Source organism: Grampus griseus (assembly GCF_964374135.1).
Source record: "Grampus griseus genome assembly, chromosome: X".
Taxonomy (NCBI): Eukaryota; Metazoa; Chordata; class Mammalia; order Artiodactyla; family Delphinidae; genus Grampus; species Grampus griseus.
In genome coordinates this window covers 129,623,296-129,643,560 of record NC_138999.1, presented here as the reverse complement: position 1 = coordinate 129,643,560, position 20,265 = coordinate 129,623,296, and the positions used below count along the sequence as shown (strand labels likewise).

The following is a 20,265-nucleotide window of genomic DNA, read 5'->3' as shown; positions in this document are numbered from 1 at the left end:
GGAGGAACTTTGGGCGACCAGTCAGGGCTCAGATAGAGGGTAGGGGGCAAGGTGTGTTGTGTTGGGTTTAGCCGATGAGGGGCATGCCTTCCTGCTGGGGTCTGGCCTGCTCCCAGGCCGAAAAGCCCCAGTGCCCCGTGCACACATTGCACCTTAGAGAAGGGCCTGGTACTGGGGGTGGGGGGCAGGGAACTGAGGAGGTATGTTTTCCCCTTCTGGGTGAGCGAAATGCTCACAGTTGAAAGCCAGGAAGTACCTGCGCAGACTCCCCTCCCTCCCACAGCTGCAGGTCAGGGTCACGTGTGCCCACATTTGCACAGAGCCTGACTTGGACATCCACGCACACACATGCCCGGACCCCTTGCACTAGCGCCTACAGGCCCACCTCCCCTGGGCACGAGCCCAGAGCCTAACGGCCTTCGCCCCCGTCCCCACCATCTATACCCCAGGGATTTCCCTCCCACCCAACTGAAGACAGTTGTCCAGTCCGGCTGGTCAATTGCTACCTGCATCCTGCCTTCTCAGTATACTGGAGAAAAACCTGTCGGCCTGGCCTGTGACTTCGAGTTGGTAGAGAGGGGTGAAGGGAAACTCCAGCACTCCTGTCTAAGAGAGGCCCCAAGACGCCCCCAGGCTCAGTAAGGCCTTACTCTGAGAGTGAGGGAAGAAGGCTGCCCCTCCCCAGTCCCCTGGGCCTAGGACAGCAGGTGCAAGCTGCCGGGGAAAGGAGGCAGAAGAGTCTCTTCCGGCAGCAGGAAGTGGTAACCACCTATGGGGCAACAAGGCTTGTTCCTCCCCACAGGGCTGAGCAGAAGGGGAACCTTAGCCCAAGCCTGCTCTCTGACCTCCGCCCCCACCCGCTCCCCATGAGGGGGCCTGGAGGGAGTGAAGGCACGTTCTGTTCTCTGGTGCTGACCTCCCTTCCCACCTGGCTCTCCAGGCTCCTTGTGCTTGGGAAGGGTGGGCCCCATCTGATGTCCTGGGGATCTGGGGGAGGCAGGTGACCCAAGGGAGCCCAGGGTCTGGAGCAGCTATGGTGTCACTGCGCACTGGCATTCAGGGCCAATGGCCACGATGTGCAGTCTGGCAGTGGTGACCAGACAGCCTTCTGGAGGCTGGGGGGGAATGGCAGCCAGAGGATGCCAGCTTGCCGGGCACCTTGGGGCTCCCACACCGGCCCTAGCAGCCGAACCTTGGGCACAAGGCTGCCCGGGTGCGCGCCCAGTGCCTGGGGCGAGGCGACGGCAAGGCCCGGCCCCAGTGGGCGCGCGCGCGCGCACGCACACACACACACGCACGCGCACACCCCTCCCCCCCCCCCGACCCCAGACCCTCTCGAGCAGTGCCAGGCCGCGCCGGCCGCCCCCGCCCCGCCCCGGGAGCCGCGCTGGGGGCGGGGCGGGGCGGGGCGGGGCCGGCGCAGGCTGCTGGCTGCGGGGGCCTCCGGTCCCAACGCCCGGCCCGCTTGCGGCCGCGTGGGAGCAACGGAGCTCGACGGCGCGGCCGCCCGGCGGCCATGGCCACGCACGGGAAGCTGCGCCGGGAGCGAGGGCCGCAGGCGGACCATGAGGCGCAAGTCAAAGGTGAGAGGGCGCGGGGCGCTCCCGGCCCAGTTCCCTACGGAGACCCCGAAGGTCGTGGGGGAGCTCGAAAAGACCTGGCCGCTGGCCCAGGGCCCGCTGCTCTCCCCCAGTGACCTCCGGAGGGGGCTGAGGGAGGGAACCCGCGCCCCCTGCCCGCCTCTCCACGTCCCTTTGGCCGCAACCGCCGCTGTTCCTCCTTCCTTCCACTCTCCCTCGCTCCCTCCCTCCCTTTGGTAGCTGTGTCCTCCTGGGTTCTCCCTGCACCTCACCTAAGGACTCCGAGGAGGGAAGGGGGCACCGAGTGCTCCCCCCAAAGTGGCATTCTAGCCACAGTGAAATGGAGCACCTTGACTTTGCTGACGGGGGTTGGGTAGGGGGTCCGAGAGCTTCGGTGGATGGATTTAGCGATGGCTTTACCCTAAAACCACTCCAGTCCCTGCAGCCCAGTCCCTGTTCCCTCCCTTGGGCGCTGAGGTGGCTCAGAGTTGAAGGCCACTGTCTCTGGGTCAAACCGGCACAGTGTATCTTGGCCTGAGGGATCTTGCGCCCTCTGCAAGAGCAGACCTCTTTGGGTTCTGATAAACACTCTGTGCAAATCGTATGCAAATCAGCTTTGCAAACTCTTAGTCGACTGCTTTTCTGGGTCTTATTCAGGGCGTGGTAACTCGTGCAAAGGGAAGCAGGCAGCGTCCAAGTGCCAGCAGTTTGAGGCTGTAACATTTTCTGGTGTCTTCAGATGTGCGACCCTGTATATCAGTCTCAATAGCTCAATTTTACCGATGAAGGAAACCGAAGCTCAGAGAGGAGCAGTGACTTGCTTATGGCCACTCCTATAGGTCCCAGGAGGTGTAATGAAATGAGCCTCGAATGTCCTTCCAGTCCATAGATGGAGATTCCAGCGTCATTATCCAATACAAGCAATTTACACCAAAGTATGCTCGAGTCCTCCCCGTCTGGGAAGGGTGGCCTGCTGCCCAGAGCCAGCTTGAGGTGACCGTGCAGGGCCAGTCAGCTCTCCAAGCCTCCCCTGCAACATTCCTCAGATGGAGAGAATGGTCCGCAGCCGCATCCCCCAAATGTCATGCGGCTGAAGGACTTTGGAAACTCTTCAGTCAGCAAATGTGGGTCGTTCCTTCACACTGAAAAAAAATTGGGGTTTCGAGCAAGGCTGTCTTTTAAGTTGTTCCTTGCCTGCTCTGGGTCCCTAATGATTTTAGCTTCTGTTCCCCGTCCCCCCGCCCCGTGCCCCCACCCCCCCACCCAAAGAAACTTCCTACTATGCTAGAAAAACGGGATCACTGTCTTGACACCCGAAATTCTGAAAGGTCAGCATAGTCGTGGTTTGGGAGGCCATCTTTTCTGCTTTGCTTGTCAGCAGAAGTGAGACCGAATGCCTCACTCACAGGAAGTGTTGTTGAGGCCCAGTCCTGGCTCTGCAATTCAAGCATACGTGGATTCCATCCTTCCTTTTGCTAGATGTTTTGTACGCATCTGTTCTTTGCCAGGCCCTGAACATACAGCGCTGAGCACAGGAGAAGCAATCCCTGCTGTCATACGGCTCACAGGTCTAGTGGGGAGACATACAGTGAACAACCTATCACACAATTCATTTCAATTATGATGAAAACCACTATAAAGGGAGGGTGCGGATGTCAAGAAAGGGGACAGGAAGAGGGCCAGACCTAGTCTGTGGGGAGGTTGGGAAGGCTTCCCTGATGAGCGCATCCCAGCTGAGATCTGAGAGCTGGACGCCGACTCAGCTGCGAGCCTGGGGAGCCTGGGGAGCTCAGCAGGCACCGGCTCACTGTGCTCAGACCCTGCCGACTCAACGTCTGCCTGACGCCAGGCCCGAATCCCAGCCCAGGCTTGGCTGCACCGAACAGAAGAAATGAAACGGTTTGGTGTGCTGGCCCGTTGAGCACTGTTCGCTTGTAATAGGTCCCCAGCGAACTGTCGCTCCACGAGGAAGGGGCAGACGCCAGAGGACAGTGAGGCAAGCCGGGACATCTCAGATCTTTCTTGGAATGAAATGAAATTTACTTTTATCCCCAAACTGTTACCCTGATTTAATGAAGACTCTCCTGATTTCAAGTGGCCTGGCCTCGGACGGTGTAAGGAGACTGCACTGGTTTCACCTTCAGGAAGCAGTCCTCGCCCAGGCTTCCATTTACCCAGCTTGACCCCTTGGTGGAAAGAGAGCGCTCTCGTTCAGTCACTGCGGTGCAAGCGCGGGGCAGGGATGGTGGCCCCTGGGCCTGTCACTGATCTAGTCCTACGGTGGAGGACGGTGGAGGGGCCGAGGGATGGGTGATGCAAGAGCCACATCTGGGGCGCCTGGAGTCAGGGAGAGGGACCCAGGGGCTGAGAGTAGGAAGGGGACGTTCTCGAAAGGGAAATCAGAGGAGGAGACGCGGATGCCGAGCAGGCAGGACCCATGGAGGCTGCCACGTGCCCCACAGCCCGTGGGACACCACTGGCGGGACAGAAATCCACATGGCGCCAGTACCGAGCTGTTCACCGCAGAGTTCTTTCCGACAGCCACCCTGGGTCCTGCCACTGCCCACCTCCTCCCAGGCTGGCTGTCTGGTCCAAGCCCCTGACTGTCTTGCCTGGACTGGTGCGGTAGCTGCCACCTGGGCTGGGCACGTTTCCTCCGTCACCTGACCTCTGCCCTGGCTCCCCACGGCAGCCTGAGGGGCCCTGAGTGCGAAGCCGGACCCTCGTGGCTCCGCTGCTGTGGCTCCCCTCTCCCTCGGCGTCCAGCGGGGAGTCCTCCCCAACCACGGGCCTTGGCCATCTCCCCCCTCCCCTCGCCTGCGCAGCTCTCTCCAGCCACGCTGGCTCCACGGCCCCTCTGTTGCTTCCTTCAGCTCTCTGTTCCAGTGTTGCTTGTTCCTGACCACCTCCCGCTCTGTGCTGTCTTCTCAGTGCCACTTGTTCCGACACGTTCTAGCGCGTGCCTGTCCCCCTGCTGTGTCCCCAGGAGGGTGGGCACCGTGTCTCCATGTCTAGACTGACTGGGTGCATAACCAACATTATGCTGAATGAAGGAGTCATTTAACGTCCCTTTTTTGGACAGCAGTTAGTAAGTGGTGACCCGCTTGCCAGAAGCCGAGACAGTGCGTTATGTCCCCGGGATGCCCAGGGCTCGCCAGTGGGTTGCTTAAGATCCTCATTCAGGCGGTTCTTTGCTTTAGGTCTGTGTGGGGAAAGTTGCCAAATCAAGTCAGCGATAAGGTGTCAGAAGCCAGCCGTGTGGGGAGCGGGGTGTGGCCCTCTCTGCCCGGAGGTGGGTAGTGAGGAGTCGGTACTGGGAACGGCAAACAGGCCAGTTGCCTCAGTCCTGTCACTGGTCAGCCTCCACCAGCTGGTCTGGCCCTCCCACTGGCGCTGCCCTTTCTCCCTGGGGCTGAGGGCAGGGTTTCCAGCCAGCGAGGCCGCAAGCTCACTGCAGGTTTGGCAGAGCGCCGTGGCCACCCCGCGCCTGCGCAGCCCCGTGTGTCTCTGTGTTTGCGGGGGCGGCCACCCTGCCTGGGGTCCTGGGCACCCAAAGGTCAGGAAGTGGCAGGGAAACCGGGGAGTCATGGGAAACCCAAGTGCCAGGTGCTCTCCCACCATCCCAACCTGCTCCGAGCCTCCGGGACCCTCCACACTCCCTCTCGCCCCTGGCCCTTCGCAGGGCTCTGCCCTCTGCCTGGAAGGGCCTTTCCGTTCTTCCTTCCCGGCTGGTTCCCTTCAGCCTCACCTCAGAGGTCCCCTTCCTCAGGCCCGCCCCGAGCCGGCTGGACGGCAGACCTCCCGCAGCGCCGGGCCGGCCTCCCGCCCCCTCGGCTCTGCGCTCACTCCACTCGGCGGTGGGTCCACTGCCCCAGCCTGAGCTGCGTCGTACCCCCCCCCCGCCCCGCCCCTACAGAGATGCGCTGGCAGCTGGGCGAGCAGCTGCGCTGCCTGGAGCTGCAGGGCGAGCTGCGGCGGGAGCTGCTGCAGGAGCTGGCCGAGTTCATGCGGCGCCGCGCCGAGGTGGAGCTGGAGTACTCGCGGGGCCTGGACAAGCTGGTTGAGCGCTTCTCTGGCCGCGCAGGCCGCCTGGGGGGTGGCAGCCGGGAGCACCAGAGCTTCCGGTGGGTCCTGGGGACTGGCCGGTGGGACGACTGCAGCAGGGCCTGAGGCCCCGCTCCCCGTCGGTCTGAGTGCCCGTCTCCCCCAGGAAGGAGCCGTCCCTCCTGTCGCCCTTACACTGCTGGGCCGTGTTGCTGCAGCAGACGCGGCAGCAGAGCCGCGAGAGCGCGGCCCTCAGCGACATGCTGGGTGGGCCCCTGGCCCAGCGCCTGAGTCACATCGCGGAGGATGTTGGGCGCATAGTCAAGAAGGCAAGGCCCCTGCCCTGGGCACGGGATGCTGGATGGCCTCAAGATCTAGCGAGGGCAGCCCGTGGGTGCCCGATGCAGAGGTGTCACGGCTGGGAGGGCCCAGGAGGCCGGGGGGCGTCGGGCAGAGGGGAGCCAAGCTGAGGGCTGGCCGCCGCTGCAGGATGGGGGTGGGTGTTGCACTGGGGCAGGACTGTGCTCAACTCCCCTCCCCCGCAGAGTAAGGATCTGGAGCAACAGCTGCAGGAGGAGCTCCTGGAGGTGGTGTCAGAGCTTCAGACGGTGAGAGCGCCGCAGGGCCTGTCCGAATCAGAGGGAGGCCATCACCTCACATCTCCCCGAGCCAGGCTCAAGGAGAGACCTGGGTTTCGAGGACCGCAAGCTCGGCCCTCTCTCCCTGCTCTGGGCACTGGGTGGTTGGGCAGAGCGCTCAGGTCCGAGTCCCGGATGGGCTGGGATGGGGAGGGTGAGGGCTGGCTGCGGCCGTGGCCTTGAGCAGGGCTGCCTGGCCTTGGGCCTCCTTGCAGGCCAAGAAGACATACCAGGTGTACCACATGGAGAGCGTGAATGCCGAGGCCAAGCTCCGGGAAGCCGAGCGGCAGGAGGAGAAGCGGGCGTGCCGAAGTGCCGGCACCGAGGCAGGGCCCCTCCGCAAGGGCTCCCTCAAGAAGGGAGGGCGGCTGGTGGAGAAGGTGGGCCTGGGGGGCAGCCGTCTGTGTCCGGAGGCTCTGGCTCCTGGGCTTTGTCCTTCCGAGTCCCGGCCCTGCAGGGAGGTGGTGTGCAGCAGGAAGGCGGGGCTGGCTCTGGAGGGCTCCCCAAGCTGGGGTGGTAGACAGAGCGGGCAGGAGAAGAGCCACTAGGCCCGGGACAGCCCGCACGCTCCTAGCTGGTCTCCCCCACCAAGCCCCGCTGGGCAAAGAGAAATCTGCTGCCGGAAGCCTGGGGGCCCTTCCACCCACCCGTCCTTGCCTCACGCAGTGCTGTGAGATTGCAGACAAGCGAGCGGACGTGTCGAATGGGTGACTGAGTGACAGGAGGGGAGGAGGAATGTTTGAGGCGGTCCCTGAAGAGAGGATGGGGACGCTGAGGCTGCCAGGGTTGCGGAGGGAGGACATCATGACTTCGGGGCCAAGTTGTTTGAGGGACCTGGTGGGACAGCGGGTGTAGCTGTCCGCGTGGGGAAGGGAGGGGAGAGAGCATGTGTCGCGGGTGAGGGCTACATGGGAGGCGGAGCTGGGGCCGCGTGGGTGATCCTGGGGCTTGTGTGGTCCTGAGCAGCGCCATGCCAAGTTCTTGGAGCACAAACTCAAGTGCACAAAGGCACGCAACGAGTACCTGCTCAGCCTGGCCAGCGTCAACGCCGCTGTCAACAACTACTACGTGCGTGACGTCCTGGACCTCATGGACGTGAGTGCTGGCGGGCAGGCGGGGCCGGGCGCCTGTGTGCCGAGCCTGCCCGAGCCGTGTCCTCGCTTGTCCCCCAGTGCTGTGACACGGGATTCCACCTGGCCCTGGGGCAGGTGCTCCGGAGCTACACGGCCGCCGAGAGCCGCACCCAGGCCTCCCAGCTACAGGGCCTGGGCAGCCTGGAGGAGGTGGTGGAAGCCCTAGACCCTCCAGGGGACAAGGCCAAGGTGCTGGAGGTGCACGCAGCCGCCTTCTGTCCCCCGCTGCGTTTCGACTACCAGCCCCACGAGGGAGATGAGGTGAGGGTCTCTGCCCGCCCCTTCAGGCAAATGCTTTGTGTTTTCTCATCTTCATTGTGATGGTAGCTTGTTTCTCAGACCCTCCTTCAGTGGCCTCAAGACAAATGAGGCTCTGCGGTTTCCGGACTTGCGTTTGGAGCCAGCAGACCTCCGCGGCTCACTTCTGCGGCTCAGGCGAAGGACGCGCGCACACACCCACGCCCCCCGCAAGGGCAAACAGCCAGGATGCCACTGGTTTTGAGGCCAGCTGGCGGGTGGTATATAGCTGTCCGTATACTCTTTTTTCGACGGTTCTATGTACCTTAGACGTTTCATAATGCAAACTTGCGGGGAGAGAAACCATGCAAACAGTAACTTATAACTAGGCATCTTTTTTTTTTTTTTCTTTTGGGCCGCACCACACGGCTTGTGGGATCTGAGTTCCCCGACCAGGGATCAAACCTGTGCCCCCTGCAGTGGAAGCTCAGAGCCCTAACCACTGGACCGCCAGGGAAGTCCCCACTAGGCATTTTTAAATGCACCTCCGAGCTATTCTTTTGTTTACCAGTTTATCCTCGTGAACATTGTGCAGGGGCTGGGGTTACGCTGAGCTTTTACTTATTTAATATGTATTTTGACCAAAGTTGTATCGGAAGTCAAACGTTACTCAAGGCGTCCAATGGCACACAGCCCTTCTCTGACTCACCCGTTCCGTCCCTGATTCCCACTCCCCAGACGCAACCCCTTCCCCATCTTCTAGCTGCTGCTTCTGCTGCAAGCAACGCGGCAGGTGCTGCTAGCGCTTCTGCGCTTCCAGAGGCCCTACCGGCCTCCTTCGTGGCTGATTAGGGCTCCTCCCCACATCACCACCTCCCAGTGCTGTCGTCTCCGTCTTCCCCTCACACCAGATGATCTCTTCTCTTCAGAGCTCTGCCCTGGAGCCGTCCAGTCCCGGCTTGCAGGCCTGTGAAGTCCAGGACCTCCCTGCCCCATCGTCCTGAGCATTCCTGCCATTCTCTCCTGCGTTGGACCGTCTGTGTCCCAGATCCTGTGTCTTCCTCTTTCTTGGTTTATTACCCTTGTTTGTGTGGACATCTTTCCCCATACTTTCCTGACTTCGAAAGTCTGAAAAAATGTCTGTATTCTTTTTCTGTTTTGGGTTTTTTTTTTTTGCGGTACGCGGGCTTCTCACTGCTGTGGCCTCTCCCGTTGCGGAGCACAGGCTCCGGACGCGCAGGCTCAGCGGCCATGGCTCACGGGCCCAGCCACTCCACGGCATGTGGGATCCTCCCAGACCGGGGCACGAACCCGTGCCCCCTGCATCGGCAGGCGGACTCTCAGCCACTGCGCCACCAGGGAAGCCCCAAATGTCTGTATTCTATCCTTGAAATTGATTGGTAGTGTAGCTGGGTATAGAATTCAAGGTTGTAGGTGAGAAGTGCAATGCCATTCTGATTTCTGGACTGTTGCACGTGACCTGCAGTTTGTCTCCCTGAAGCCTTTAGGATGGACTCTTTCCCTCGTGTAAGGTTTTATGATGATGTGCCTTGGGGATCCTTTTCCTTCATGGTGCTGGGCACCCAGTGGGCCTCGTCACTATGCAAACCTGTGTCTCAAGGTTTTGAGCTCATATTATTCCTTTGGTAATTTCCTTCCCTTAATTTTCTTTTCTCTTCCTTTCACGAATTCTTGTAATTTGATGTTGAACACCATGGATTGACAGTCTAAGTTCCTTATCTTTTTTTTTTTAATATAAATTTATTTATTTATTTTTGGCTGCGTTGGGTCTTCGTTGCTGCGCGCAGACTTTCTCTAGGTGCGGCGAGCGGGGGCTGCTCTTTGTTGAGGTGCGCGGGCTTCTCATTGTGGTGGCTTTTCTTGCTGAGGAGCACGGGCCGTAGGCGCGTGGGCTTCAGTAGTTGCAGCACGCGGGCTCAGTAGTTGTGGCTCGCGGGCTCTAGAGCGCAGGCTCAGTAGTTGTGGTGCACGGGCTTAGATGCTCCGCGGCCTGTGGGATCTTCCTGGACTAGGGCTCGAACCCGTGTCCCCTGCATTGGCAGGCAGATTCTCAACTACTGCACCACCAGGGAAGCCCTGATTTCCTTATCTTTTGTCTTTCCTATTTCTCATCGCTATACCTTTTCATTCTGCTTTCTTAGATATTTTTTCGACTATTTCTTCCTGCCCCTTGTTGAAATTTTTTTTAATTTACTTTCATATTTTTTTGTTTTTAAGAGTTTGGGTTTGTTTTCCAAATTCCTATTTAAAATAGCCCTTTCTTCTTGTTTCATGGATACAACATCTTCTCAAATCTTTCTGAAATGTTCATTCCTTTTCTTGACATTTTCCCCCGGTTCCCTGCCTTTTCACTGTTTTCTTGCTTTGATCAATGTCTTCCACTTTAGCGCTCTCCCTCAAATGGCTGCCGGTTCTTGGCCGTCAGTTCATATTTCAGAGGAGGCACTGAAGAGAGGTGCCTTACGTATCTGATGTGTGTGAGCAGAGCTTGTCAGCAGTGGGTTTCCCCCCAGGGTGGCTGGGCAGGGACTCCGATCATTGCTGTGAGGGACACCCACATCACGGGGAGCTGGGGGTGTCTCGGTAAGAGGGTGCTAGAAAGGACTCCGAGGACTTGGGCAAGGGTTAGGGGACTTGGGGGAGGGGCCTGGCGCTGGCTTGGATGCTGTCAGGAAACAGGGGTAACTCTGACAGGGTGTCTTAATAAATCTTATTGAGAAGACGGGGCAGGGGTGGCTAAAGGGAGGCTAGAGCTGTCATCAGTGAGGAAGGAACCGTCCCTCACACTAGCTGGGACGCGCGGAGGTTTGCTCATTTTTGTGCCTTGGACAAGGTTTTTGCTTTGGTCTGTGCTCAGACACGCTGATGACTTTTTTTTATCTTCAGCCGTCATGGCCACAGTGGCTTTGTCTGACGTTGATGCTCTGTGACATTCCTTATGTCCAACAGGCCCACACTGAGGCACAGCTCTGAGCTCCTGGCCAGCCCCAGATGGCGGCGGCTGCTGTGTTCTCTCTCATCAGTAGGGACTTTCGTCCCCTTCCTCAGCAGTGACTAGTGTCCCTGAGTCCAGAACCCCTCTGATTTATCCTTTCCAGAGAGTCAATTTCTGGTTTTCTGCCCATTATGTGGGCTTGAGGGGGTGGGTCTTCTAATGTCAGTGTTTTCTAGGGCCTGGATAGAAATTTTATAATCGTGGTAAAATACACATAAGACTCGCCGTTTTGTTCAGTTCAGTGGCATGAAACACCTTCACATTGTTGTGCAGCCATCACCACCGTCCGTTCCCCAGAACTTTTTCATCTTCCCCAATGGAAAATCTGTCCCCATTAGACACTAACTCCCCCCCCCTCCCAGCCCATGGCCCCCAGCATCTACTCTCTGTCTCTAGGAATCTGGCTACTCCAGGCGCCTCATACAAGTAGAATCATGTCCTATTTGTCCTTTTGTGACAAAAGGCTTGTTTCACTGAGGATAACGTCCTCAGGGTTCACCCATGTTGAAGCATGTGTGAGAATTTCCTCCCTTTCTGTGGCTGAATAACGTTCCATTGTATGGAGAGACCGCACTTTGCTTGTCTTTTCATCAGCTGCTGGACGCTTGGGTTGCTTCTTCCTTTGGGCTGTGAGGAGTAGCGCTGCGGGGAACGTCCGTGCGCAAGTCTCTATGCGTGCGGGTGTGCGCCTTCCCCTTGGGAAGGTGTCCTTGCCACGCTTCAGATCTGGCTGTACGCAGCGTCAAGGCTGGTGATCCTGTGCATCGGCGGCCAAGGCAGCGAAAATGGGCCCCAGAGACCTCGGTGCCTGCTGCCCAGCCCCACCCTGCGTCTCGGGCGTGGCCCTCAGCCGCCTGGATGCTGCCCTCTGCAGGTGGCTGAGATCCGGGTTGAGATGGAGCTGCGGGACGAGATTCTGCCCAGAGCCTACAATATCCGGAGCCGCCTGGACCGACAAACCATCGAGACAGAGGAGGTATGGGTGACCCGGCCTGCCCTCCCCCTGCCTTCTGACTTGGACTCCCTGTCCCTCACCTGTCCCCACTTCTTCCCCAGGTAAACAAGACGCTGAAGGCCACCCTGCAGGCCCTGCTGGAGGTGGTGGCGTCGGAAGATGGGGACATGCTCGAGTCCGTCCAGGCCAGCCCCTCCACCGAGTCCCTCAAGTCCACCAACTCGGACCCAGGGGTTCGGCAGGCCAGCCGGAGGCGGGGGCAGCAGCAGGAGACCGAGACCTTCTACGTCACGGTGGGGAGGCGGGGCCAGGAGGGCGGGGGGCCGGGGAGGCCCAGAGCTAGGACTAAAGCCTTGGACTCTTCCTGGGGCTTCCTAGAAACTCCAGGAGTACCTGAGTGGACGGAGCATCCTCGCCAAGCTGCAGGCCAAGCATGAGAAGCTGCAGGAGGCCATTCAGCGAGGTGGGCCCCGCTCCTGGCCCCCTGAGCCCCTGCCTCGCCACCCCCAGGGCCGGGAGCGGCCGCAGCTTGGCTCTCCTCCTGGGTCCTCCACCCGGCCCACGTGCTCTCCACCCAGGGAGGGTGCTTGGCACGCAGGGAGTAAGCCAGCGAGGATCCCGGCCCCATCCCGCCCTTCGTCCTGTGACCGCCCTGGGCCTTCAGGTGCCCTCTCCCTCTGCGGGGCGTTGAGGAACCTCCCAGCCCGGGAGACACACCAACGTTTTCTCCTCCCCAGGTGACAAGGAAGAGCGGGAGGTGTCTCGGTGAGTCGTTCGTGAAGGACCAGCTTGTCCCGAGGAGCTGTGGGGTCCCCACCTCCCCTCTCTTTGGGACCCGGCTCTGTTGCTCGTCATTCGGCGGCCTGTTTCCCACTTTGCCCGCGAGCTCCAGCATGCTGTTTGGCTGGGCCAGGGTGTCGGGGCAGCCTAGTCTCCACACCCACTCCCCTCAGAGCCAGCTCCTGTTCACGACAGGACCCAGTACACACAGAGAAAACTCCAGAAGAGCCGCCTTCCCCGCCCCAGCTCCCAGTATAACCAGAAGCTCTTTGGGGGAGACATGGAGAAGTTTATCCAGGTACTTGCTTTGTGTCACCCGCCAACCAAGTGCGGGCCCCTCCCCGCTTCTGCTCTCCCTCCAGCCCCGGGGGCTGCCTGTGAACCCAGTAACCTCCGCCCCGGCCACCGGTCTCCTCCTGGGTGGGCCTTTGTCGGGCCTGCACTGGTCAGAGGGCACGTCCCTAACTAGTAACGGAAAGCCTCGGGTGGCAGCGATTTTAGGGCTGAGGAGTTGAGTTAACAGAAGCAAGAGTGTCCACGGGCCCCACTTCTGGGTTACGAGAGAGGAAGTAAGGGAAGCAAGAAGGATCAGAAAAGAAGAAATCACACTGTTATTTGCAGGATGTGATTCTGTATGTCACGGTTCAAAAGAATCAACAGATTATTTAAGTGAACAAATTTTGGGTTTCACGATGTTACTTGATTCGGGGTCGACATGCGGAGTTCGATGGCATTTCCACATGCCAGCAATAAACAGTTAGCAGGTGAAACGTAAGGCGTGGCCCGAGACGGCACCAGGGATGTCGGACACCTGGGCATGCATCTCGCAGGCCTTACTGCTGACCGCATAACGCATTAAGAGAAAATAAAAGCGAGTGAGTGGTGAGGCAGGACGTGCTGTGTCCACAGTGGAGGGAACACCCTCTCTGTCCCTGTCCCCAGAGCTCGGGCCAGTCTGTGCCCCTGGTGGTGGAGAGCTGCATCCGCTTCATTAACCTCAACGGTGAGTAAGACCTGGGCCCTCCTGCCGCTGGCCTGGCACCCGATCCTGCGCCCACCGGCTCTCCGTCCTCCCGCAGGCCTGCAGCACGAGGGCATCTTCCGGGTGTCGGGCGCCCAGCCCCGGGTCTCGGAGATCCGTGACGCTTTTGAGAGAGGTGGGGACCGGCGGGGCCGGGGGTGAGGATGGGGGTGGGTGGAAGAGCCAGTGCCATCCGCCTTCTCGCCCCCTGCGCCACCGTGTCGCCCTCAGGAGAGGACCCACTGGTGGAGGGCTGCACCGCCCATGACCTGGACTCGGTGGCAGGTGTGCTGAAGCTCTACTTCCGGAGCCTGCAGCCTCCGATATTCCCCCCGGAGCTGTTCAGGGAGCTGCTGGCTTCTGCGGGTGAGGCGGGGGTCTGCGGCGGGCCCTGGGGGGGGCCCTCCCCGCTGGCCTCCACGGCCGGGCTCACGCCTTCTCTCCGGGGCACTGGCCTCGGCCGCAGAAGCGGAGGCCGCGGCGGAGTGGGTGGAGCATGTGAGCCGCCTCCTGGCCCGGCTGCCCGCACCGGTGCTCGTGGTCCTGCGCTACCTCTTCGCCTTCCTCAACCAGTGAGTACCTCTCGGCGCGGGGGGAGGGGGGGCGAGGGCGGCTCAGGGGTGGCTCTAGCCAGCTGCTAGTGGGGGTGAGGGGACACCGGGCCGAGAACTCCCTGCCTGTGACCCACCTGTGCCCCCAGCCTGGCCCAGTACAGCGATGAGAACATGATGGATGCCTACAACCTGGCCGTGTGCTTCGGGCCGACGCTGCTGCCCGTACCCGCCGGGCAGGACCCGGTGGCCTTGCAGGGCCGGGTGAACCAGCTGGTGCAGACGGTCATTGTGCAGCCCTCGCGGGTCTTCCCGCCCCTGGCCCAGCTGCCCGGCCCTGTCTATGAGAAGTGCATGGCGCCGCCTTCTGCCAGCTGCCTGGGGTAGGCTCTTCGTGCTGCCGGGAGGGAGGTCCGGCAGACGGGCAATCCCTCGTGCGCTCATCCGCCTTGCTCTGCTCTGCACTGCAGGGATGCCCAGCTGGAGGGCCCGGCGGGGGAGAACGAGCCGGAGCCGGAGCCGGAGCCGGAGCCGGAGGCTGGGAGCCTGGCCCCGGAGGACGGTGAGGGGGGCGGGAAGGAGTGCCCCACCCTGTCCCCGCCCTGGATGCCCACTCCACCCCTCCCCCACACTGGGGTCCCCTCTTTTCCCTAGACCCGGAGGGGGTTGTGGAGGCCGTGGCCTGCTTTGCCTACACGGGCCGCACGGCCCAGGAGCTGACCTTCCAGCGGGGGGACGTGCTGCGGCTGCACGAGCGGGCCTCAGGCGACTGGTGGCGGGGCGAGCACGCCGGGGCCCGGGGACTCATCCCCCATAAGTACATCACGTTGCCGGCGGGGTGAGTGAGTGAAGTTGGGGCCCTTCCTGGGAGGCTCTCCTTTCACCCGGGCTTCTGGCCCTTCCCCCGCCCCGAGTCCCCGCTTCCGTAGGCCCGGGGTGGCCCAGAGTGCGCCTTTCTGACCACTTCTGGCCAGCGCTGAGCCCTCTGGCCCCCAGACCCCAAGCCCAGAATGAGCGTTCTAACAGGCGGTCTTGTCTCTCTGGCGCCAGGGCAGAGAAGCTTGCTGTGGGCCAGGGGCTGCCGGCCGCCGGGGAGCTGGTGAGCAGCCCAGAGGCCCTCCCGGCCATGGAGTTTGTCCAGAGGTGAGCAAGGGGAAGACTGCTTCCGGGGGCCCTGCCCGCCCACCCCAGGCTGGAGGAGGTGGAGAGGGACCGGCCTCACTGTTCCCTTTCCCTTGGCCACACCCTGGACTGGGAGAAGCCTCCCCAGGGCCCCCGCCAGGCCCACTGTCTATGCCCTGCAGGCCAGAGCCGTGCACCCAACCCGAGGCCCCTCTCGGCACACCCGGGGGCCCCTCTGGGCACAGACGGCGCTGCTTGGTCCCAGCATCCCCGGAGCGACATGTGGAGGTGGATAAGGTGAGAGCTGGGAATGGCCGTGTGGCAAGTGGGGGGCACCTCTCAGGGATGGGTCTCTGCTTCCCCTTATGAACCGGACTCTTCCCTCCCAAGGTTCAAGTCTGACCTTCCTGACCTCAGACCAGCCGGTGGAGCCCAGCCTAGGGAGGGGCAGGCCGGCAAGGGTGTGAGTGCAGTGGGGAGGGACGGGCCTGGAGGCAGGGTAGAAGGGAAGGGGACCTGGGGCTCTCACATTTGGGCTTCATGTTCGGTTCCTGAGTGGGACGCAGTGAGTGGGACAGGCTTCAAGGCTGGCATCTAGAGCCAGACTAGGTGAAAGGTGGTGATGTGGCAGGCGCTTGGCGAGCCAGGGAGGATGAAAGGGGCAGGTGGACAAGAGGCTGAGGGAGGTGGCTGACTGGGGAGCCAGGCGGGGTCGTAGTTCTTGCAGGGGGAGAGAGCGGGTGCCGGATGCGGCCGGGGCCAGGGGTGCAGCCTGGGGACACCCGGCTCCCCTCTGGGCCCAGCGCACCCCACTGTGGGCTCCCAGTGGGCACCGCCGGGCTGAGCCCCGGGAACCGTGTGAGCACTTATCACTACATCTGGGGTCTGCCCAGATAACCCAGGATCGTCTCCCCATCTCCAGATCCTAAACTTATATCTGCAAAGGCCCTATTTCCACACAGGGTCCCAGCCCAGTGCAGGGTGGGGGGTGGTTAGGATGTGCACGTCTCTCCAGGGGCATTTCAGCCCCTCCTCCCTGGGCTGCAGGGGACCACTGGCCCTGGAGGTCCAGGCACGCTGGTCGCCCCCGAAGCCAGGGGATGGTGGCTGTGATCTCAGCCAGGGAGAGAGTGGGAGGAGGAGGGGGACCCGGGGCCCAGCCAGAGGGGCTCCCATTTCAGGGCTGGACTGAGGATTGCTGTCCCCGGAGGAGACGGTGACCGCCACACCAAAAGTGGCAGGAGCAAAACCGGGCAAGGGAGGGGCGACAGCTGCGGGGCCCACGGAGGGGAGGGGCCTGGGGACAGGCGGTGGCCGAGGACTTTGTTTCAGGGGATGGAGGAGTTTGGGCAGCGGAGGGTAGGAGGGCCTCGCTCCTGGGTCAGCTGGCGCCACTGACCTGGGGGTGGGGGACTGGCTGGCCAGGTGGAGGCCGCTCGCACCGACGCCCTGCCTTCCTCTCCTCCCCGCCAGGCCGTGGCGCAGACCATGGACTCTGTGTTTAAGGAGCTCTTGGGGAAGACCGCCGTCCGTCAGGGCCTCGGGCCGGCGTCCACCATCTCCCCTGGCCCTGGGCCCCGCAGCCTGAAGACCGTGGCCTGCGGCCGCCCCGGCAAGAACAAAGGCTTCTCCCGTGGCCCTGGGGCCCCAGCCTCACTCTTGGCCTCCCAGCCCCAGGACCTGGACTCACCCCTCAAGCCGCACTGAGGTGCTACCGGTTCCTCTGCAGGCCCCGCCCCGCCCCAGGCGGCCACGGGGGAGACCGGCCGGGCTCCCCAGGCCCTTTGCTTCTCCCTGGTCCTGTGCAGCATGCTTGCTCGTGACGGTCTGCAGAGAGGAGGACGAGGCCACCCCAGCTCACCCCTGCCTCCCCCGCCCTGGCTCAGGCCCCTCTGGGAGGCAGCCGAGGAGGGAGGCTGGGGGCAGCTGGCCGTGAGGGCTTGTCGCTGGTTGTCGGGTGCCCGGTGCCCTTGCTCAGCCGAGGGTGCCAGCCTGGTGTTGGCGGCCATTCATAAAGGCCTGTGCATTGACTCCCCGACGCGAGCCAGTTCTCTGTCTCGGTGGGGCTGGGAAGGTGGGTACAGGGCCAGCCTCCTGGCACCCCAAAGATGGCAGGTTGGGAACAGCTTCTGCGGGGGGTTCCTTGGCACAGGGCTGCCTTTGAAGGCCTGCGTGGCGGGTTCTAGAGCCGCTCACGTGTCTGGGTGCGGGAGGGCTCTGAGAATCTTTCCGCGCTGCCCCCGCGCCCACCGTTACCCTGATCCAAGGAGACTCGCCAGGTGGGAAATGAGCTGGAACTTTTATGACGGGGAGAGTCAGAAGGGAGGGCAGAGGGGGACTAGAGAGGCGGGGAAAGGAAGGCCCCCGGCCCCACCCCTTTCTTCCTCCTGGGCCCCCACCCCCCACCCCCCGCTCCCGGGACCTCCGTCAGCCGGCAGGGCAGGCACTGGTTGGGGTGGAAGCCATGCGCCGGCCCCGGACCCTGCAGCCCACCGCCGCAGCCCCTCCCTACACGCGGCGCCAAGGAGCTGACTGCCGGGCCCCCGCGCGATCGCGGAGCCTGTCCCCGGGCAGGCGGCTGAGCTTCGTGGAGCCTCTGGAAGGAAGGCGCCCCTCGTTTCTCAGGAGGAGGTGTCCCTGGCCAGGAAGGAGCTGGCCGTGGCACAGGACTCCTCGTGGGGCCCCAGGCCGGGCGGGGCGCGCGTCCAGGCGCAGCAGAGCAGGCTTCGCAGCTCGGAGGAGACGCTGCGGCTGAAGGAAGCGTAGATCCAGGGGTTGGTACAGCTGTTGAGGCTGGCCAGCAACATGAGCAGCACGAAGGGGGGCCCTGTGTGGTGCAGGGGTCTGGGCTGGGGATGAGGGTGCCCAGGGCAGGCCGCGACCCACGTGCCACCCAGCGGCTAGCAGTGCACATCAGCCCGCGTCCGCTCGGGAGCCCACGGCTGGGGAGGGGAGGGGCCAAGGTGTGTGTGCAGCCAAGCCTGAGCGGCCCCCACGGCTCGAGCCACGGCCACACACCTTCCCGAGGTGCCTCCGGGTCCCACGCTGCCCACAGCTGCACGAGGAAGAAGGGCGCCCAGCACAGCACGTACACTATCACGATCACCAGCGTCATCCTCACGGTCTTGGCCATGGCCGCCGACACCCGGGCTCCCTCGCTGGGACTGCCCGTCCGGCGCCCTCCGCGGCGCCCCCCGGCCCTCTCTGCAGGCCCCGGCGCCAGGCTGGCGTGAATCTCCCGAAAGATGAGCACCTGGCAGGCGGCAATGCCCAGGGCAGGTGCCACGAACACCATCAGGGCGATCCAGGTGACGTAGGCGCGGAGGCCCCAGGGCTCAGCAAAGCGGGCCCAGCAGTCGAGGACACCGCTGCCATCTCCCACGTCACGCTGGGCGAAGATGAAGAGCTGGGGCAGGCTGAGGAGAAGCGAGAAGGCCCAGGCCACCAGCACCGGCCGGTTCCAGCGAGCTCCGCCTCCATGGCGGTGTGCCAGCATGGGGCGGCAGATGGCGCGGTGGCGGTCCAGCGTCATGGCCAGGATCATGTAGGAGGAGGCATACATGCCCACCATCTGCAGGTACTTGACGGCCCGGCACAGGGCATCGGGCCCACGGAAGCGGTCGGTGGCGTCCCAGGCCAGCTGGGGCAGCACTTGGAACAGAGCCACGGCCAGGTCGGCCAGGCACAAGTGGCCGATGAAGACGTGCATGGGCGCCCAGCGGCCCCGCCGGCCCCGCCGCACTAGGGCACCCAGCACCAAGCCGTTGCTCAGGGCCACAGCCACGAAGACTGTGGAGAGCAGGGCCAGCTCCGCCTGGGCTAGCAGCGGGTCCCGGGCGTCCAGCGGCTCCTCCTCGCTGCCGTTGCCGGGCGGCGTAGGTTGGGAGAGGGGCCGGGGCACAGCTGGGCAGCGGTGGGGGGAGAGGCCCGAGTTAGGGAGTGTGCTCTGCAGGGGAACCGAGCCCAGGGAGCTTCCCGCTGGTCAGGCAGAGCTGGTGGCCTTCTGCTTCCCTCCAGCCTCCCACTTCCTGGATCCGCATGTGGTGGGGAGGGAAGGGCAGCCCCAGCCCAAGCGAATACATAGGGCCATGCGCTCCCCTCCCCGCACCAGCAGCCCGGAGAAGTGGGTGAAGGAGGTCTCTGGAAGGGTCTTCTTGGCTTCATCTGACCCCGCCCGGCCCACCTGGTTCATCCCAGTGGAGGAAAGGGTGGGGGTATGGGTAGGGACAGTGGCTGGGACCTTACCCGACGTGGTGGACGCCATGACCATGGTGGGGCGGGCAGGAGTCCTGAGCGCCTGGAGGAGACGGGGTGGCGAGCTCAGCCTCCCACCAGAGGGGCCAGCCTGGCTGCCCAGAGTCTCCGGATAGGGGTCCTTAGAGAGCTGCCGGGGTGGTGGGGTGGGGGTGTGTGCGTGCGCGTGCATGTGTGTGTGCGCGCGCGCATGCGTGAGTGTGTGTGTTCCAGTGATCGGGCACTGGGGGTACGTCCTTAGCCTAACCAGGGTTGGTGAGGTCTGGCCCCTGAGAGACATCGACCTCGGAGCCCTGCTACACTCCTCCCAGGACTAGGCAGGGGAAGCTGGAGAGAGGGACAGTCAGACAGATGGACGAACCAAGCCTATGACCTACCTAGGCGGCCCACAAGAAGCGAGGCAGACAGATAGACCCCCCCCCCCCAGCCCTGACAGAGGCCAAGAGAGGTGGCCATCGGAGGGCTGGGGACACGGTGGGAGGGCTGGTATGCCCCCGTGTAGCCCCTTACCTGGCCGGGCTCCCGGGCTCCTGGGCAGCTGGGCGGCAGCGGGCGCAAAGGTGGCCCAGGAGCTCAGATCGGTGCTCCATCGCCTGCCCCGCCCCAACCAGGCCTCTGGGAGTGACCTGCTCAGGAGGGGACTTCCTCCCCCTCCCCCATGAGCCTCCCGCCTCTGGCACGGGGAAGTAGGCTCCTGGCCGCCTCTGCTTCCCTTCCTGGCGACAGCCATCCCAGGACTCCGTTCTCCCCGCCAAGGGGGAGCCGAGCCCTCCAGAGCTTGGCTTAGCTGCAGCCGGCTATCTGCCACCACCCGCGCCTGCCCCCACTTCCGCAGGGCCCCCTTTATTAACTCGTGGGGCTGCGGAGCTCTGGGCGATGACTTAGTTCAGCGTGTCTATAAGTGGGGAAACTGCGACCGGAGATGGGTGGGCCC

General features: G+C 62.9%; 2 protein-coding genes across 2 annotated transcripts; one reads left to right on the top strand and one right to left on the bottom strand.

Annotated features, from left to right (window-relative positions):
* The first annotated feature begins 1,459 nt into the window (after positions 1–1,459).
* ARHGAP4 (Rho GTPase activating protein 4) lies at positions 1,460–17,106 on the top strand. Its single transcript, XM_082681884.1, has 22 exons — positions 1,460–1,583; positions 5,497–5,704; positions 5,791–5,953; positions 6,170–6,232; positions 6,478–6,642; positions 7,229–7,357; positions 7,435–7,656; positions 11,523–11,624; positions 11,705–11,896; positions 11,982–12,066; positions 12,341–12,368; positions 12,579–12,681; positions 13,326–13,386; positions 13,463–13,540; positions 13,636–13,770; positions 13,871–13,976; positions 14,105–14,338; positions 14,426–14,517; positions 14,610–14,793; positions 15,006–15,098; positions 15,260–15,374; positions 16,551–17,106. Exons 1-22 carry the CDS (start codon positions 1,517–1,519, stop codon positions 16,782–16,784), a joined length of 2,859 nt encoding a protein of 952 aa, XP_082538010.1. The 5' UTR covers positions 1,460–1,516; the 3' UTR covers positions 16,785–17,106.
* Positions 17,107–17,696: 590 nt separating this feature from the next.
* AVPR2 (arginine vasopressin receptor 2) lies at positions 17,697–19,890 on the bottom strand. The gene is made up of 4 exons (XM_082680985.1): positions 19,842–19,890; positions 19,323–19,374; positions 18,096–18,980; positions 17,697–17,904 (listed from the first exon to the last, which is right to left on the bottom strand). The coding sequence occupies exons 2-4, from the start codon at positions 19,345–19,347 to the stop codon at positions 17,699–17,701; spliced, it is 1,116 nt and encodes a 371-aa protein (XP_082537111.1). The 5' UTR covers positions 19,348–19,374; positions 19,842–19,890; the 3' UTR covers positions 17,697–17,698.
* Between the last annotated feature and the right edge of the window lie 375 nt (positions 19,891–20,265).

Coding starts and splice junctions, on each gene's coding strand:
- ARHGAP4 (XM_082681884.1), top strand. CDS start 1,517: ATGGCCACGCACGGGAAGCTGCGCCGGGAGCGAGGGCCGCAGGCGGAC. Junction 11,625..11,704: donor AAACCATCGAGACAGAGGAG/GTATGGGTGACC, acceptor CTTCTTCCCCAG/GTAAACAAGACGCTGAAGGC. Junction 11,897..11,981: donor CCGAGACCTTCTACGTCACG/GTGGGGAGGCGG, acceptor GGGGCTTCCTAG/AAACTCCAGGAGTACCTGAG.
- AVPR2 (XM_082680985.1), bottom strand. CDS start 19,347: ATGGTCATGGCGTCCACCACGTCGG. Junction 18,981..19,322: donor CATGGCGTCCACCACGTCGG/GTAAGGTCCCAG, acceptor ACCGCTGCCCAG/CTGTGCCCCGGCCCCTCTCC. Junction 17,905..18,095: donor CCCGGAGGCACCTCGGGAAG/GTGTGTGGCCGT, acceptor TGCACCACACAG/GGCCCCCCTTCGTGCTGCTC.